Source organism: Patiria miniata, unplaced genomic scaffold, assembly GCF_015706575.1.
Source record: "Patiria miniata isolate m_02_andy unplaced genomic scaffold, ASM1570657v1 HiC_scaffold_10, whole genome shotgun sequence".
Lineage (NCBI taxonomy): Eukaryota > Metazoa > Echinodermata > Asteroidea > Valvatida > Asterinidae > Patiria > Patiria miniata.
In genome coordinates, this window is record NW_024037048.1 from 21197941 (window position 1) to 21218051 (window position 20111).

A 20111-nucleotide genomic window follows, 5' to 3' on the forward strand; every position below is an offset into this window, starting at 1 on the left:
TGAAGAAATCAATGAAAGAAGGCCTTTCCAATGGTGCACCTAAAGACGCATCGTTGGAAATTTTTGTTAGTAGTTCATTTTTTTATTCGGCGAAGCACGTACAAGCATTGACACGAAAAACACACGCACACTGTTGCTATAATTCGTCAGTTCAGTGCGCGACATCGTGAAGCTACAATTGACTCAGTGAGAACGTGTCTCGGACGCTGAGTTCAGGCCCAATTCAAAACATGACTCAGCAACTTTTGATTTAAAATCAAGATCCCAGAATATTGTTTTCTCGGAATATACAGCATTCACCGAGATGAAACTACATCAGGTTAGTTGTTCAGCACCCTTCTTTAGATTTGTTGCTTCAAACGAACATAATGCACAAATTACAAATGATGGATGCTACCTTTACATGTAAGAGTATGCAAGGTATTTCAGTAACATTGTACACTATGAATCAAATTCACGCTTGCTAAAATGGCGTTTTGCTTGGGCATGTCAAAGAATTACACATGATGTATGTCATAAACGTAACCAAAATTTAACCCGCTTGAGATATTCATGGATTTCAGTGTTTTTTATTCTACTGTTGGGCTTCGATCCGCAAGGAGAATACAAAATTGTTCATAAATATACATGTAAGAAGCTTTGATAATAATCTCGTCATTTTTTATCTTTAGATGTGTGGATCACAGCATGCAGCACTATGGCTTAGGGTCAGCATAAAGATGAAACACAACGCTTGAACGAATCAATAATATTATGATAGAGCGCATACTAGGCTGGGTCGGCAATTTGTCATAATGTCAACGTGGTACCACACATGTTTATCATTACATGCCATTATCAGACCATAAACCATTTACACTGTGTACATGCCCTTATTTTATAAACAGAGGATCTTTTACACAGCAAATGGGAGAGTCTTATGTTATGGGCGGCTGAAATCTATTTATTTAGTTTTGAAGACTATAAAACCCAGAATATAAATTCACAGCAGATTTCATCATCATCATCATGTCGGGGTCGCCTGGGTTGTGACGACATCACAGCAGATTTACTGGTACCGGTAGTACATGTATACATTTTGTACACAAAGGTTTTTAAAACGGTCATTAACGGTATAGTCCATCATTTGTAATTTGTGCATTTTGTTCGTTTGAAGCAACAAAAGTGCTCAAGATCTAAAGAAGGGTGCTGAACAACTAGCCTGATGAAGTTTCAGCTCAGCTTCAGCTGTATATTCCGAGAAAAACAGCATTCTAGGATCTCAATTTCAAATCAAAAGTTGCTGAATCATGTTTTGAATTGGGCCTGAATTCAGCGTCCGAGACACGTTCTCACTGAGCCCATTGCAGCTACGCGATGTCGTGCACTGATCCGACGAATTGTAAAAACCGCGCGCATGTGTGTCGTGCTAATGCTTGCGTGCGCTTCACCGAATAACAAAACGAACTACTAATTTGAATTTCCTACGGTGCTTCTTAAGAAGCACCGTTGGAAAGGCCTGCTTTTGTTGATTTCTTCAAAATGACAGCTTGCCAGAAAGAATAATTTCACAGGGAGTTTAGTCCCCTTACTATCTTTCAACGAAGTATGTTTTTCAACAATAATTACGCCAGTTACTTTTTGGATAGCTGAAAATGATGGACTCGGGCTTTAACCATCCTATGCAAACAGTCTGTGCCAAGTTGTCTTTTCAGTCAAAATCAATCAAGTGACTGTTTTCAACAGTTAAGAGCTCCTAGCTAACATAAATCAGGATTGACTGGCTGTGACTGTTTATGTAGCTTGATAAAGCTATGCTTTCACTCTAGGTGATTGATAAGACAGCTGTGCCACCAGTTTCCTGCTTTTGTTGGTTGACTGAATTTGACTAGCCAGAGTGCTTGCCTGGAATATGAACTGACTGTTGGTGACTAACCTGTGTAAAAGGCATGGCAGGGGAAGTGGATGGAACGTTTGACTGTCTGTGACTGTTCAAACATTAGGAGGGTTTTAATCAGCAATGAAATTCAACTTCGAAAACAAATTCATTCACATTTTTCCCACCCAAATCTGCCAAAATTCAATTCTAAACCTTCGCTGAATTTTGGTTGCACGCTTGCCTATTAAAGATACTCGGGAATGTATATAACATAGTACACTACAGATATAAACATTGACCTAGTAAAAACCAACGATGTTTATTGGTACATGTTTACAGTCTTTGGACTACTTCAATTTTTTTTTTCTCCCATCTGTCATAATTCAATTCTTTAATTTTTGCTGAATTTGGGTGTGTGTCTACCCGAGAAACGTGTATAAATGCACTGCAGATATAACTTGGACTGGTACATTGTACAATCAGCAACGTTTATTCACATGTACGTCACCGACTTCACATTGGTTGTTCTGTAAACATGTCTGTCGACAGATCAATGATGTAATTTGTTTCGACAGCAGGCCTAATAATGTCTGATTCGAGTCCAGGCAGACAACGTGCTCCATCATAGCAACCTCAGGTTACATGTACATGTACGTCTGGCCTTGGTAATAGGGCAAGTGAATGCTGCACATGGTGTTTTGAACTTGAACAAGACGAACGATGTAATTATGTGCCAGCGCTGCACGGTTCACCGCAAAGTAATCAGATTACGAAATGAATTATGCAAATGAGTATACACAGTACATTGTCTCGCGAGGTAACATGAAGATGTGACGAAGTGGTAGGCAAAGATGCAAATTTCATGTAATTGACAAATTTACAACAAGATTGGACTAATATTGGACCACTAGTCACAAATATCTAATACATTTCAGAAATTTAGGACTTTTTTTCAGAAAATATTCGAACAATTTGCAGTAAAAACAAAAAATGGCAATTTTTTTATGAAATTTTGCTGACAAAAAAAAAAAAGATATTTATTTTTAGCCCCAAACTTAAATACTGCATGGTTTTCAAAATTCCAATCAAACGCTTGAGTTTCCATGTATTTCGCTTTCCACTTCGCATTTCTTTTTCTTTTCCAAAGGTCTCAAGAATTCAACAGATGATATCCGAACTTTCCTACATCTTATATCTTATCCCCCTCAGGGTACATGAGTAATATGACACTCCGTAAGCATTCAAGCAGCCACGACAATATCGGGGACGGTGATAACGTCACACGCTCAACAAGATACATGCTCCAATTTCACCGTCTGCCGGACATCTTCGCAGATATATCATGTCAGCTTTTGTTGATGCACAGTGCAGATGCATGTAACTCAAGACAGTTTTGAAAAGTGAATTATCTTGTCCAACCAGACAACAGACAGCTCTCCATGGTAATAGATCCGAGAGTGTTCTTGCTTTCTCAGGCATTACCCCACCCTGAGACAACTTCTAGAAATGTTTTTAAATAAATGTTTTTGTAGTTTACATGTACATCATGCCTCGACACTGAATGTACATGTACATGTACATGTACACACCTCAGATGAAATGATTTGACGGGTTTTGTCAAGCAACATTCATGTCATTCCAATGTATGCATGGTATGGGTGCAGTTTAACGTTACAAATACACATGTGCATGGTACAATGTACATGTACACGTACATGTACGTGTACATGTATGGTACAACGTATGTGAGGGTGTACTACAGAAAATGTGATTATAGGTCCATAGAGCAAGGAACAGATGCTCTATAGGCCTGGCCAACGTGAAGACCTATTTTAATTATCTTAATTCAATTTTCTAATCGGCAGGTGTTCAGATCCTGGTACATGTTCAGTACACAATATACCGGTAGTCTGGAAGTTGATACACTTACAATGAACCTCGTTTGCAGCAGACTTAAATTACGCATTAGCTAACCCTCCTACTATTTAAAAAGTCACAGACAGTCAAAATTTCCATCCACTTCCCCTGCAATACTTTTATCACAGCCTAGTCACCAGCAGTCAGATCATATGTCAAGCAAGCACTGTGACAAGTCAAACTCAGTCAACAGACCATGAACAGACAAAGCAGGCAAGTTGTGGGCACAGCTGGCTTATCAATCACCGACAGTCAAAGCAAAGCTGTATCAAGTTACAGAAACAGTCACAGCAAGTCAATCCTGCTTTGTAGGCTTGGGATTCTTAACTGTTGAAAACAGTCACTTGATTGATTTTGACTGAAAGGTCAACTATTAAAAGAAATATCAGCAGGGAAAATGACAGTAAATGAACAATTTATCTAACGTCTCCTGACGATGACTAGAGCAGGCTAGTCGAAACGTTGAGACCAAAGACAAGTTCTTTTAGAACTTACAGCAGGACTGTTCTAAACAGAACAATAAACTACTTAGCAAAGTTGATAATAAGCAGGACAAGTTCTTCTCAGAACTAATATCTTCTAAGCAGTAGTTATTACCACATGGTGTTACCGCAAAACCGAAACGATATCTAACTTCTTTTAAAACAAAATATAGGTGTACATTCATCCAATTTTTATATTTTATATATGAAGTAATGACAAAAACAGGACCAACGCTTTTACTTTGCCCCAGAAAAAAAAATCTTTAGTATTAGTGAAATATTAAAATCAGTGAGCATGCGATTTTGTTAAATTTTGCACTCAATTACAGCTGCCTAAACCATTTACTGTAGCCCTGAAATGTCATTAGCTTGAGAGCAAAATAACACAGTCTAAATCTCGGAGTCAATTTCAGTTGAACTTAAGCAAGCACTTTTACCTAATTAGGGAGCAACAGGAGTAACAACAACTGTCGCTCATAAGTGACATGATTTCGTGCCAGGAATTTGTTACTGGCTGACCGACTTCAAAATAATGAGTGCCTCATATTGGTTGGCTCGTATGTACAGGCCGAGTCAAAAAAAGCGGAACCCAAACGTCACAAAATATATTTCAAATTTAAAAAAATATGTAGCACCAAAAATAATAATGACCGGAAAGCCGTTTCATAAGCTACTTTTGGATGAAAAAAAAATGAAATTGCTCAGAATATCACCATTTCAACACAATGACCCTAAAACCTCATTTCCAGAATTGCCATCACAATTGTCTTCAAACATCACCAGCGAAATAAAACATTAGTTTAAAAGTTAAACATATTCTAGGGAGTCCTTTTGAAGGCCCATCTTTTGAAGAAAAAAAAGTGGATTTTATAAATCATATTGTTTGCCTCAGCAGGTTTGTCAATAAATGTGTACTTACTGTTGTTGACAGTTGTTGAAACAAGTATTCTGTGTCATTGTTTTGGTTGTTCCAAACAGTCAGAACACAACATAAATTGTTGTGTTTTTGGACGAAATAGGTTTAGGGTCATTGCGTTTAAATGGCGATATTCTTAGAACGCATTGAGCAATTTCAGTAATCTTTTCATCTAAAAGTAGCTTATGAAATTGGCTTTCCAGTCATTATTATTTTTGGCGCTACATTTGTTTTTAAAAATATGAAATACATTATTGGAATTTGGGGTTCCGCTTTTTTGTCTCACCCTGTATAAGGCCTGATCTAAATTACTTGGCCACAGCTACATGTACATGTAACAGTCACACACGCGTGTATTGCAAGCCACAGCCACGTCATTCAGTTGCGGCTTTAACAATGAACACTATCAACATGCAGCTTATTACCCAAGGGATATTACATGTAAGAGGGCCATATATCATGTATATCTACACCTACTGGGTGTCAGACGAGACCGGTGTTAGCGGCATGACACCTACGGTATAGGTGTGACCGGGCTAAAAACATGTCAAGCGTTGAGCTGGCGACAGTATTCCTAAACAGGCACATTTAGTGAAGCATCCACTTCTAATATTGCCTCGGGCAACTGTTAAAAATTGCCGTCAAGATATACAATGTATACCGGTATGCACACTCCACTTGGAATGTTTCTATTAAATTTAACAACATGCTCTCACACCCAGCTCTGGGCGAATGTGCAGTGTTTTTTTGGGGGGGGGGGGGAGGCGGGTTCAATGTTATTTTGGGAGAAAAATAAAACCAACTTTGAGGACCTCAAAATTGTCCAGCACTGTTTGCATCATTTTTGTACTTTTTTTTTTAACAACATGGCATTATTATGTTTAGGTGTTAAACATTTCTTGATCCTAACACTGGTGAAACCTGAATTCAGAAGGTTTATCCATTCCTATTGGTCGACAGCCCGTCGCGTGGCGGGTCTTAAAGGGAATGTACATCATTTGCTTTTGCTGTCATTTTCAGAAATGAACTACCGGTATTTGAGAGGTTAGTATAGATCAAATATTGTTACACTGACATTTTTTAAGTTTTGTGTTCGAAAAGGTTGGAAAAACCAAGATAAACAAAAATGTTCAAGTAGTCTGGCTCCCTGACTCCACGAAATATAAAATGGATCAATTTATAGATGATAGAAAATTGTAAGGCAAGGGAACCAGTCTAGCTGGCCTGCACCCGTTCATGAACATGTAACCAATAGCAAACAAAATTTGGACAAAAAAATGGTAAATTTGGAGCAGTGGTTGAAAAATAGTTAGGTTTTTCCAACGCTGATCGGCCGACCACCGTTGGAAATGTTTACAAAAAAAACATTTTCTTAAAAATGACTTCACACCAGGTGCCATAATTTTACATGATGCTTGAGACTGTCATTTACCAACATCCTAGTAAGGTATTTCGTAAAAACTTGGTGGTTTTATTTTTCGATGTTTGCAAATGTTATATAGGCCTATTCCCTTTAAACGGAGAAATGGCTGGCTGGTCTTAAACACTTTCCAGTGTCACATGAAATTTGGACTTCTACAGATGAAATCTGGTGCCAGCACCGTTTTGTTGGTTGAACGTTCACAATTGTAGGCATGCATTATACTACCAGTGGGTCAGTATTTCAAAGTCCTAAATTAAAACTAAACCGTTACATCTGCATTCTACATGGCATCACGCAGTACGCGCGACGCGTGCGTCAATCTCCATATAAGGAGTTGTTTACCAGAGGGCCTTACCATTGTATAGCAAAGGGGGAAATATTGTTGATCGAAATTGTTGAAAATATATAACTTTGGACTTGTTTTGACTTTGGCACCAAAAAGTTCTGATAATTTTTTTGACCGAAAAGGTAATTAAGGGAATAAATAATGTGCTAGGTCGGTATTAAACACTCTGTTTAAGACCAGTTGGAGTCTGGATGCTGATAATTTCGGCTCAAGTAATTATCAGCATCCACACTCCAAATGGTCGTAAACAGAGTGTTTAATACTGACCAAGCACATATTTATTCCCTTAATTTTAATCGATAAATTGTCACACTACCTCAGAGGTTATATGAAGGAGGAGTTATGAATGACGTACATGTACATGTACATGTAGGCCCATATACATCATGTACATGTACGTACATGTACCTATGAGTAAAGATGTCTTCAATCTAAAAAAAAAATATAAAAAAGTAACAAAAATGTCAATAAGCTTAATATAGGCTTCGGTATGTAGGAGGATACCCGCAGTTAAAAATTCGCCTGAGGACCTATAAAAAATCTTGCTTAATCTGATTACAGCGAGGCAGCATTCAGATGCAATCAACAAATTGTTGAAACTTAAAAGCCTCAACTCCACGCTACCGTGAAGGAAGAATGTGGGACGAGATCTTGTTATGGAAAGAGAGGGGGAAGCGATCTGTCTGTTTGTCAGACAGCCGTGGACTAAACAACTTCGTTCCGTCTTTATTTACAGTGAAGGTTTCATCAGATGAGATCATTGTTGTGGACACGGTGAATATGTTGGCTAGTAGAGAAAAACCTTGAGTGCTGAATTGACAAAAACGGCAAATCCAATTTGGTTCACAATTGTGACCTGTTCTGTCAAAATCAGACTTTTCTGGGCATAAGGTCAAAAATGAGATTTTTGCATATTGTTAAAAAATGTTCTTTTCCCTTTTGATAGGTGGTTTAATTTTTGAAACTGGTCATTCCTGGGCAGAGTTATGCTATTTTGAAGTTCATTGTGTCGAACAGTAGACAACGGAGAAAATGGCCACAAACGTCACAAAACAGTAATTTCTTTAACTGATTTACCTTTAACAAATCATCAAAAAATACTCTATTTAGTGTTCAAATTAAGATTTCAAACTTTTATAGTATATTTTAGACATGTTCAGGATTACAAATATGCAAAAAATTGAAAATACGAAAAAAATCACCCCCACAGCGTTTTTTTTGGCCCTATCTCAATTTCAACCTCTGCCCAGAACCGCCTGCTTTTGACAGAACAGGTCACAATTACGAATGTCGTATACAATACAAGTGTAAAATTGGGTTCTGGTACAATGTATACTTGAGATGATAATCAGTTTCAAACCGAGACAGAATTACGTACAGGGATGTGTATTTAATAGCTTTTTGATTTCGGTCATCTGAAATCTGGACCCAAGTATAATCAAGAAAATATAAAAATACCGGTATCTAGCAATTATCAAAACACATGAAACAAGTGCAAATGATAAATCTTATAGGCTGGTATTTTGGACATATTTTTTGAAAGTTTCATGTCCATTATTTGTACCATTTTGAAGAAAAGCACCAGCAAAGAACACACGCTAAAAAAAACTCTGACCACGGTTCTCAATTTCAAATCAAAAGTTGCTGAATCATGTTTTGAATTGTTTTGAATTGCAGCTATACGCGATGTCGCGCACTGACATGACTGATCCGACAAATTATAGCAACCGCGCGCACCTGTGCGTCGTGCCAATGCTTGCGCGCACTGCGCCGAATAATAAAACGAACTACTAATTTAAATTTTCCGTTGGAAAGGCCTTCTTTCCTTGATTACTTCAAAATGATAGCTTACCAGAAAGATTAATTTCACAGGGAGTTTAGTCCACTTACTATCTTTCAACCAAGTATGTTTTTCAACAATAATACGCCAGTTACTTTTTCGGATGGCTGCAAATGATGGACTATAGCTTTAAAGGTAGAATACCGGTAGATCATTTGCAGCTTTACAAAAAGTAACTGACCAAATTATTGTTGAAAAGCATACTTGGTTTAAAGAAAGTAATGGCACTAAACTCCCTGTGAAATTATTCTTTCTGGCAAGCTGTAATTTTGAAGAAAACAACAAAAGAAGGTCATTTCCAAAGATGCGTCAAGTGACGCATTTCTGGAATGTCTGTTAGTAGTTAGTTTGTAACTGGACGAATCCGTGAATTGGTGCGCGCAAGTGCTGACACGACGCAGACGCAAGCGCAGTCGCTATTATTCGTTGTTTCGATGAGTAACATCACGCAGCTACATTTGGCTGAATGAGAACGTGTCCTGGATGCTGATTTCAGGCACATTTCAAAACATGACTTGGCAACTTTCAATTGAAATCGAGATCCTAGAATATTGTTTTCCTGGAAAATACAGCATTTGAGTTAAAACTTCATCAGGTTAGTTATTAAGCACCCGTCTTTAGATTTTCAGCACTTTTGTTGCTTCAAACGAAACAAATGCACAAATGACAAATGATCCACTCGGCCTTGAACACATACATGTACCAGTACATGTATACATTGTACATGTAATTTGCTACTCTAAGTATTATTTTCAGCTATCAACGAAAATTGAGTCCCCAGATGAGACCTGGGAATTTTATGCAACAAGTCTGACTAGTCCCTAGTTTCCACAAAGCTTGACAGATCAAATTTAGACTGATTCTGATCTAAAAACCAGTACATCCAAACTAGCCATGTTCTGCCGCAAAAAAGCAATTCATGTACATGTATGTAATGGATATTCCTTGCTTATGAATTATGGAAGATTATTGTACTTTGAATTACAAAAACATGTGTAGTACACTCTACAGCCCTGTAACTAAAATCAAGTTAAATTGTGTTTATGAATATAACGAAAATTAAACTGCTTTTCAGAGATCATTCAAAAAGTCTCATATTTTGCAGTGCAATACAGACAAAAACACTCGAAGCAGTGTGTACAAATCAAAGAAAAAAACATTACTTTAGAGATAATAACCTTTCAACTTTATTTTTCTGCTTTGTACATGCAGGGTGTTTCAAAACAAAATGTAGCATTCAATCCTTAAATATGAAAAAATACTAGCACTCTCTTTTTTGCAAAATGTATCTATAGATTCTGAAGGTGTAGTAAATACTCTACACAATGGTCTTTATCCCATCTCATTTGGACATCCCAGTCCAGAGATACAGCTAATTAAATGAAAGGACTTGAATTCCAAGTTGGGCCACTTGGTATCTAATGAAAGGCATTCAACATACCAAGAAGGTCAAGAAAGTGGCCCAAACAGATTTTGACAGTCTTAAAAAGCTTTGCCGTAACTTTTAAACAAAACGTCCAAATCACACAGAACAAAAATCCTGTAACGGGCTAGGAAACACTTCTCACGGTAAATTTGTTACCAAGAAAAGATTTACTTTCCTCAGAAAAAAAAAGAGTTGTTTGACAGTAAGCATGCACCGTCGATATATCGATATAACTCGATTATTCAATATTATTTTGATATACATGTATCAATATCTCCGATAGCAATTTTTTAATCCTATCAAAATATCAAAACTTTCGATATTGAGGAATCGAAATATCAAAGATGCGTCAGATTATCATCAAAATAAATCTCCTGTTTGTGCTTTCACTTTGTGTTTAACGTTTGCTGCATAATAAAATAAAACTAGGCGGCAACTTGTGCTTGTGACTCAAAATATAAACATTGCGAAATGCCAAGCGGCGTCGTTTTGTGCTCTGCGTTCGCTGAAATTTGCGGTCTCCCCCAACGTAAAACCTGAAAAGAAACCACCATTCTGGACAAACTGTCAGTGCTGAGATTTGTTTTGAAATGTTTAAACAATATGCTCCAGAGAAAGCCGTGGAACATTGGGACTTAAGATTGTTCGTTTTTGGGGGGGGGGGTTTCATCAAAGTGTCATCTTTTTGGTCATTAACTTTTTACATGGGATAATCGATACATCGAATATTCTCGATACTGTTTTTCCGATATCGATTAGGCCAACCAAACAAAATACCTACCTACCCTATTCTGACAGCCCCTACCCTAAAAAAAAAAAAAGAACACCCAAAACCATCAATTTCTACCTTTTAACCTTGACTACACGCAGACGCATCCATACGATTGTACACAAAACAAATTGGCCAAAAAAAATATAAAAATTCTACCTACCTACCCTATTTTCGAATGCCATGTAATCGGAAGCAGAACTTTTGTTTTTTGGCCTTATTGAAAATTCTGATATCGACGGTGCATATCTGACTGCTACATTCATTTTTAGACACCCTGCACATGAAGTATCACCATAATTTCAAAGCCTGTATTCCCATATTTTTCACAGCCTCTCTCGGCCTACTGGCCTTGTGACAATTTAGCACGGCCATTGTTCTATAGAAATTGCTCTAACTAACGAGACGAGATAGATGATTCACTGTCATTCATCCTGCATGGCTAATTACGTCATTTGTTTTGTCTGACGGTAATACTTACCATCAAGGCCAGAAATTAGATAGTATGGCCTGGGCCCGATTTCATGGTTAAACTTACCACTAGCAAAAAATACCTGCTTACTGTAGCAAAAAATTGTTTGCTTACTGTAAGCATATTTCATGGGTTAGCGAGGAATTTTGGCTTCTGCGCATGCATACAGCTTGCAGCTAAGGATTCTGTGCTTACAGGGTTAGCGCAGATTTTTTCTGCTAGCGCTGTTAGCATAAAATGGTGATTGTAAGCGCGAAATGCTGTGGTAAGCAGAGTCTTGAAATTATGGCCTGTTAACCACGCAAATGTCTTTATCTGAAAATCTTACTTAGCATATTTGTGAGCTAAGCATGAACTGGCCGAGTACCAGTCAAAAGCAATGTACACTGCATGAGATTCTGGCTGGTAACCCATTTTGGCTAAGCAATACTTTCAGTGTTTAGCAGTTCCATAACTTGATCCCTTGTTTTGCTATGAAGGATTTTCTGTGAAGCACCTTTTTGAAGAATGGACTGGTCCACATTTGACCATTAGCCCCGCCCACCTGGCCAAATATCTTCATCTGATTGGTCAATGTGCACTCTTTGATTGACATGCAGGGAGGATTCATTGGCTATCAGGGAAGCCGAATTAAAATCAAACTCACCCGGATGCTCTCCTTGTCTTCGGGCCGTTTGACCGGCGAGATGATGAAGTCGACCAAGATGTGGCCGAGAAACTCCACACTGCTCGCCTCCTTCAACTCCAGTTTCTTCTCATTCAAACTAGAAATAAATCACAAATTATAAAAACGTAAATTCAATATGATGAATTCTGATAAATGCATTCTTATGTTTACTGGTTCTATTTTCTTTCTTGAAGGAGTATGAACGCAAAAATTCAAAGATTTTTTCGGAAGCCTATTTTTCTTTTTTCTGATGCAATTTTATGATCTTGGGCAGTTAGGGTAGAATGCCACATTATATGTAAACAAGCTGTAACAGCTCCCATTAAATGTAATACAGGGTGAGTAAAAACAAACGAAACCCAAATGTCGGGACCGTTGATTTAGTGAAGTTCTGCATATATGACCCTAATTGAGACGAAACGGAGCAATTTATAGACGTCGGGTTATTGCAGGTCATGCAGGGAACCAGACTACCAGTAACTGGCTCGCACCTGTTCATGGATATGTGGACTATATTTGGTAAATTTGGGTCAGTATTTGAAGGGGAAAAAAAATCTTTTTTTTCCAATGATTGTCAGCTGACCATCGTTGGAAATTGATTCAAAATTGTTCTTGACAATGACTGCACACCAGGTGCCACGATTTCACAGGATGCTTGAGACTATTATTCACTTACAGTCAAGTTAAGTATAATTTGGTAGTTTTGTTATTAACTCACAAGTGTTGTGTACTGGCTTTCTAATGGTATAAAATAAACTTGAATATTTTATAAGATGGAATTTTTGCGTCGGGGTGATAAATCAAATTCCCCCCCCACAGAAGTGTGGGACGAGTCTACGAGTGATACTTACCCAAATAGCTACTACATATGCATATTTATTCAGCCGACAGGCTCAAACGCTAAAAGATTTAATCAACCACCGAGCGCCCTCTCGGGGCCTACCCATCATGCTACGTCATGAATCCGCCATTATACTTCCTCTTTTTTCTCGCGCACTAAAGGTGAAAAACCATCGTAACGCGAGCCGAGAGTGGGGAGGAGGGCGGGAAGCTATTTGGGTAAGTATCACTCGTAGACTCGTCCCACACTTCTGTGGGGGGGGAGTCTACTTCATTCACTTACCCAAATAGCTACTACATATGCATAGAGTGGCACCGACAATCGGTGGCTGGGTAGGCGAGACGCCCTGAAATCAAATGGTTAAACAACAGTATATATATATATATACATAATGATTTAGACCATTTAGATTGAATATACATGTAAATGTATTACCTGTTTAGTTAGTCTCCTGGTCAGGCCGGGAAGAACTACTGCGCAGGGTAGGGTTCGTAGACGAGGACTGGTGTTGTGTCAGTACCGTCTTCCCTGTGTTCCCTCCAGTCTGGAGTACATCACGTAGGTAGCAGGATGTGAATGTCGTGGCAGACTTCCAGCATGCTGCTTGAGAAATCTCTGAAATAGGGACTCCCCTAAAAAATGCCCAGGACGCCGCTACGGCGCGTACGTCATGGGCTCGGACAAGGCCTTGGACAGAAGCATCCTTTTTGGATGGCCAGTCCGCATTAGCAAATTTGATAGCAGCTACTACCCAACGCGCAATGGTGTCCCTTGAGGCGGGGCCATGTGGCTTTATGGTTGTAATAAAGAGCTGCATGCATTTATCCCTGAGTGACTTAGTGCGTGCCAAATACCATTTTAGGGCGCGCACTGGGCACCATAATTTGTCTGAGGGGATAGAAGAGGTTGACTCTATTTTTGGGAGGAAAATATCAGGAGGGCTGAAACTTGCCGTCTGATTTTTCGTCAGGAAGGACGCCTTTGGGATCAGGCGAACCCCACCTGGTTCCCAGCGGATATGTCCCGAATCTAAAGTCAACGCATGGATCTCGCTGCTACGCCTAGCGGTAGCCCCTGCGAGCAGGAAGGCCAACTTTATAGATACATGAATGAGGGGTGCTTGGCCCAAGGGCTCGTATGGAGCCTTGGCCAAAATGTTCAGGACCTGACCTAGATCCCAGGATGGGACCAGTTTCCGGATTGTAGGTCTCTCGTTGAACATTCCCCGGAGTAGGTTAGTGATTGCAACATTAGAGGAGATAGATGAGCCATCAGCGAAGCCTTTGTGAATTGCTGCTATGGCTGATCGATAATTTCGTATCGTTCCTACTGACAAATTGGCTCTGAACAATGACAGTAGGAATTCCGAACAATGGCTTAAAGAAGCACAGAGCGGATCCACAGCCTGTTCTGCGCACCACCTACTATAATGTCGTAGTCGACTGTCATAGATTCGTCGTGTTGAGAGATGACGTCCCTTTGCGGCCAGAGCTGCAGCGTCTTCAGAAAGACCTGCTGCTCGGTAGGCACGCTTGACAGTGGCCAGCACGCTAAGTGGAGATCTCCCGGAGATGGGTGTCGTAACCGGGACTGAGGTTGAACAAGTAGGTCGTGACGATCTGGGAGGATTAGTGGGGAGCCCACTAGGAGCCTCACCAGTTGCGGAAACCAGGGCTGACGCGGCCAAAAGGGGGCGATCAGCAGGATCTTGCACCTGTCTCTCTCCAGTTTCCCGATGACCTTTGTAAGGATTGAGATCGGGGGGAAGGCGTAAGCGAACATGTTTGTCCAGTCTATTGATAGTGCGTCCGAGGCCCATGCATGAGGATGATGGGCTCTCGAACAGAACACCGGGAGCTGAGTGTTGATTGCTGAGGCGAACAGGTCTATGTGTGGACGACCTAGGATCGAGAAGATCTGATGTACGATCCTCCTGTTCAATGACCACTCCGTGGGAACTACTTTGCCCCTGGAGAGAGAGTCCGCTATGTCGTTTTCCGCACCAGGAATGTGAATGGCACGTAGATCGACTTTGTGTCTGATTAGCCACTGAAACATTTCCCAAGTCTGGTAGCACAGCTGGGGTGATCTTGTACCGCCCTGTTTGTTGATATATGCTACCACTGTCGTGTTGTCGGTCTTGATTAGAACAGACCGACCCACTACGTCTGCCTGAAAGTGGTGTAGGGCATTGACTACAGCCTGGAGTTCTAGAACATTGATATGTAGGGACCGAGTGTTGTCGTCCCAAGTGCCTGCAGCTTGTCGAGGGGGAAGGGAGGCTCCCCAGCCCTCGTTGGAGGCGTCGGTGGAGATTATGACGTGAGGATCCCCTCTGGGGAAGCTCCGTCCGCACCGAATGTTCTGTTCCAATAGCCACCACCGAAGGTGTGGCCGAATGACATCGTCGATCGAGACCAATAGAGAGATTGGATCTGTCTTTGGTCTGTAATGTGCCAGAAGATGCATTTGCAAAGGACGCATCCTCAGTCTGCACCATGGAACCAGGTCCACTAAGCTGGCCATGAACCCTAGAAGTTTCAGCCAAGCTCGGGCTGGAGCGACTTGAACGGATAGGAAAAGTTTGACGCACTTCAGCAAGTTGGTAACACGTTCCCCTGTGGGGACGGCTATGCCCCTGCGTAAATCGATCTCCGCTCCCAGGAAAGTGATTTCCTGGGACGGGATTAGGTGGGACTTCTTTTCGTTGATGATGAAGCCTAGCCTCGTCGTCAACGTATAAGTATCCCTCAAATTCTGAGCAGTCTGGCCTTCTGATTTTCCCACTATCAGCCAGTCGTCGAGATACATAAAAATCATTATGTTTTCTCGTCGGAGACGTGAAGCCACTGCCCGCACAACCCTGGTGAACACTCTTGGCGAGGTTGATAGCCCGAAGGGAAGGGCAGTGAACTCGTAAGTGCGTCCCTGATACCGAAAACGAAGGAATCGGGAGTGTTCTTGGAAGATGGGGACGTGTAGGTATGCGTCTTTTAGGTCTAATGACGCTCCCCACGCTGGTGTGGGTAGTGACTCTAGAACTACATGGAGAGTTTCCATTCGGAAACGTTTGGGTCTGACAAACTTGTTGAGCGGTTTCAGATTGATTATCGGCCGCCATTCGCCAGCCGCCTTCTTTGGTGTTAGAAAGAAGGAGGACAGGAAGCCTTTGAACTGCTCCATTGGTGGCACCAAGCGGACCGCTCTCTTCTCGATGAGGGATGAGATCTCTTGTTCGAGAGCTAATCGTTTGTCTGTGTTTGCCGGAACCGGTGTTTCGCGAACACATATTTCCGACGGAGGGGTGCTTGTAAATTCTAGTTGATAGCCGTGGCTGACTATAGAAAGCACCCATGCGTCGGAGGTGATCTCTCTCCAGGGCCCTACAAAATTTCTGAGACGACCCCCGACGGGCCCCAGTGTCGGGGTCGGCTCGGTAGGGGCGTCACCGACGCCACCCTGAGCGGGGGGCCGATTGCCCACCACCACGTCCCCGGCCGCTAAATTGGCGTGCAGGGGCAGAGTAGGGGCGTGGAGCTGAAACCATTGCACCAGCTGATGCCTTGGCCGTCTGTTGGCGAAAAGGCTTGAATGGTTTCTTAAGGGCAGGGCGAAACGAGGGAGCACCCTTCGTTGCCTTCTTCCCCGAGAACTTGGGCTTGTTAGTGGCTGAAGGCTTCTTCAAGCTCAGTTTGTCTGCTGTCTCAATTCGTTTGGCTTCAACTTCCAGAATTTCCTGGAATTTGCCTCCGAAAAGGTCTTTGCCCATAAGAGGAAGGTCTTCTAACTTCTTCTTAGCGCCCTCGTGTGGTATGTAAAGTGCATCCATCACGTTAGTCCTACGTGACTTGGCAGACAGGATAGAGATTCTCGTAAATTGGTCTAGAGAGAAACGGAGTATTTCGTCCAGACACCGGAAGGCCGCTGCTAACATATCGGCTGGAATTTGTGAATCTTCCTCACATGCGCAGACGATATATTCAGATAACAGAAGTAAAAAGGCGCTTGTTTGTGATCCAAATCTAGCTGCCTCATCGACCTTCTTCATTGTATCCTCCATCTTTGCTCTAGTCTTATCGACAAATATTGACTTGGTCGGGGCTTTGCCGCTATCTCCAGTCAATTTGTCCTTGGCCGTATCCGGAATAGAAGGAACCGTAAAGAAATCGTTTCGGTCCTTTTCTGGAAATTGGAAATAGGCTGCCGACCTTTTGTTGAAAGCCGTCCATTTCTTTGAATCGGCGATGCGTTGTATGCGATCGGTGCATAAACGATCCACCGGCATAGTTGGGAAAGCTGGATCCCGAGGTTCCTCCACGCCAGTCCGGCGTTTGAAAGAACGACAGGTGGTCTCTGGTTTACTGCTCTCTGGTAGTTGCAGTACCCGAACCATATCTCTTTGAACCAGCCTCAGCTGAGTCTCAAATGGTGAAAAATTGCCAGGGTCAGTGGCCTCATCATCCCCAGAGCGCTCATCTTGTGAGTGAGTGGAAGGGGGGTGAGTATCATCGACATCTATGTCAGGAGCATCTTGAATAGAAGTGCCCAAATTCATAGATGGGTGTAAGGAAATGCCCGCCTGTGATCTCGGGGGCGCCCAATCGCGGCCCGGAGTAGGTGGATTATCTGAGCAGACACTGATGGCAACCCCAGGATCTGGGGGCCCAGTGTGTTCCCCTCTCATCCCGCCCGAAATCGGCAGGATTGCGCCCGGATCCGGCTGAATTAAGCCCGGATCCGGCCGGATCGCGCCCGGATTCGGCCGGATTGGACCCGGATTCGGCCGGATCACACCCGGATCCGGCAGGATTAGACCCGGATTTGGGTCCGGAAATGTGGCCGCCGGGAGTGACCTTTGAGTCACCATTGGGGCCGATCTCCATTGTTGTTGTTTAGTGAGGGCTGCTAGCGAAACGTTGATGTCCTGGAAAGCTTTTAGAAAGATTTCTGTGGATACACCTTTGTTTTTCTTTTTCCGATGCGTCGACTTACGGGGGGAATCCCCTGAAGAAGACGGCGCGGCCTTGTGTTTCCTTTTCTTGCTTGGGTGACTTGATTCACTGGATGAAAACTCCGATAATACCCTGGGAATTCCGGAGCATTGATCGAAGAATGATGTTGACTGCGAGTCCGTGGCCCGAATTGGGGGAGGAGGCAAGTCAGTCACCGCGAGTCCTGCCCATTCCGCACGGGTGGAAGCAGGATGCTCGGAGCGCGATGAACGCGCAGACGGGGCCGGTGAGGATTGAATCCTTTTACCGCTCCGTGACTGGTCGTCCCCGAAAGTTGCTGGAGCCAGCAGACCGGGGGGACGAGGCGAAGAAATTCCCGCGAAACCACGGGAAATCGACGCCGGGTTGCTAGGTGACGCCGGCGTAATCGAGCGATTATTGGTCCCTTTTTGGGTCTTACCCTTGGGACCGCCGGTGGCCTTTGATGTGGCCTTTTTAACCGCGGAACCCTTACGGCTGGTCGCCTGGGGGGCCGTGGTTACACGGGGAGTTTTATCCCCGGTATCCTCACGGTGTTCCATACCGTAGGACGTATGTTTGATGCCGGTCAAAACGCGCAAACACGGGATGACCGTTACAAACTGCGGCGATGTCCCTGCGTGGGGACTCACTGCTATCTCGTCTTTTCGTACTATTGTACTACTGAGATATATGCAGTTGAGAACAGCCGAGGGGAAGGGAACGACCGCTGGTCGTTGTACCCCACGGAATTTCTCTTTACACGCCCGGCGAGGCGGCCGAGGGAAGTGAACGGCCAGCGGCCGATATACCCACGAATATCTTGCCGCTATCTCGTTTGTCACCGCACTACCGAGATAGCTTAGGACGGATGAGGGGCAGGGAACGACCTCTGTCGATATACCCGACGAAACGTCCTCTTCTAGCTTACTAGCTCCCCGAGCTAGCTGAAACAGTCAGGGGGGAAGGGAACGACCTCTGTCGATATACCCCCACTGTACTCGTCTCGCTAGGCCCTAGCCCACCGCGAGCTTAGGGGAAACGAACGGAGAACAGGGAACGGCCGAAACCGCTATATTCTTCGAAACGTTTCGCTAGTCCCCTGAACGGCCGAAAGTCTGACTTCCGGAACAGGGGCCCCACGTGTGGGGCGACTAGCAGACCTTGTGGAGAATAACCGCACTTCTCTCCGGGGATATACGACGCACTGTCTCCCCTAAAGGTCTTTACGGATTTCTATGGAGTCGTAAAATAAATGCACTGCTTTTTTTTTTTTTTTTTTAACAAAGAAATATTATTATAAGATAACTGTACAACAGAAATAATAATAATAAATCAGGAAAGCCGACTCGGCTAAAAAGGGATTGCACTCGATCCCAAAGGGAGAGCCCACGATGCCTACCCGGCACTGGGCTAGCCCCGCGGTGCCGACCTGGCCCGCCGCACGCGGTGTCAGACAAAGGCTGAAAAGCCTGCTACGCCACGTGAAAGAAAAACGAAAGCAAAATGACTCCAAAATCACTCCAAATGAGAACTACTTAACTCAAAACAAACTCTACAGATTCTACACAACTCACTTGGTTGATAAATTCTATAAAACAGAAACTCTTAAAGCGAAAATCGTACAAAAACTCGTCAAAAGGCGAGAGCAAAAATATTTGCTTCTGCACGATGCCGTCGCTAAGAAAAAAAGAGGAAGTATAATGGCGGATTCATGACGTAGCATGATGGGTAGGCCCCGAGAGGGCGCTCGGTGGTTGATTAAATCTTTTAGCGTTTGAGCCTGTCGGCTGAATAAATATGCATATGTAGTAGCTATTTGGGTAAGTGAATGAAGTAGACTATAGGTTTTTGCCGTTCACCGACGTTTAAACACTGTATACTCAGTGTGTTACCTCCCAAGTGAAAGTTGGAAAAAAGTTTTGCGGTACCCGCTACTACATGTATGTACATCAGATTCGAACCAGCCAACCGATCCCGTTAGCTCGGTGGTCGAGTGGTACGACATCTGCACTAGAAAGCAGGAGGTCGTGGGTTCGAGTCCCACCCGAGTGATTTTTTTCCAACTTTCACTCGGGAGGTGACACACTGAGTATGTACAGTGTTTAAACGTCGGTGAAGGGCAAAACCTATAATTTGATTGAACATTTTAATTCAAACCCACAAACTCCCACATGTGAGATG

General features: G+C 42.6%; 1 protein-coding gene across 5 annotated transcripts in view; it reads right to left on the reverse strand.

Moving 5' to 3' along the window:
• LOC119739821 (multiple C2 and transmembrane domain-containing protein 1-like) overlaps positions 1–20111 on the reverse strand; it is a 94296-nt gene that overhangs the window by 33398 nt on the left and 40787 nt on the right. For all 5 annotated transcript variants that reach the window (XM_038214927.1, XM_038214910.1, XM_038214919.1 and 2 more), the window contains one exon: positions 12096–12213. In XM_038214927.1, coding sequence (XP_038070855.1) covers positions 12096–12213 — 118 coding nt within the window. The remainder of the gene's footprint in view (positions 1–12095; positions 12214–20111) is intronic.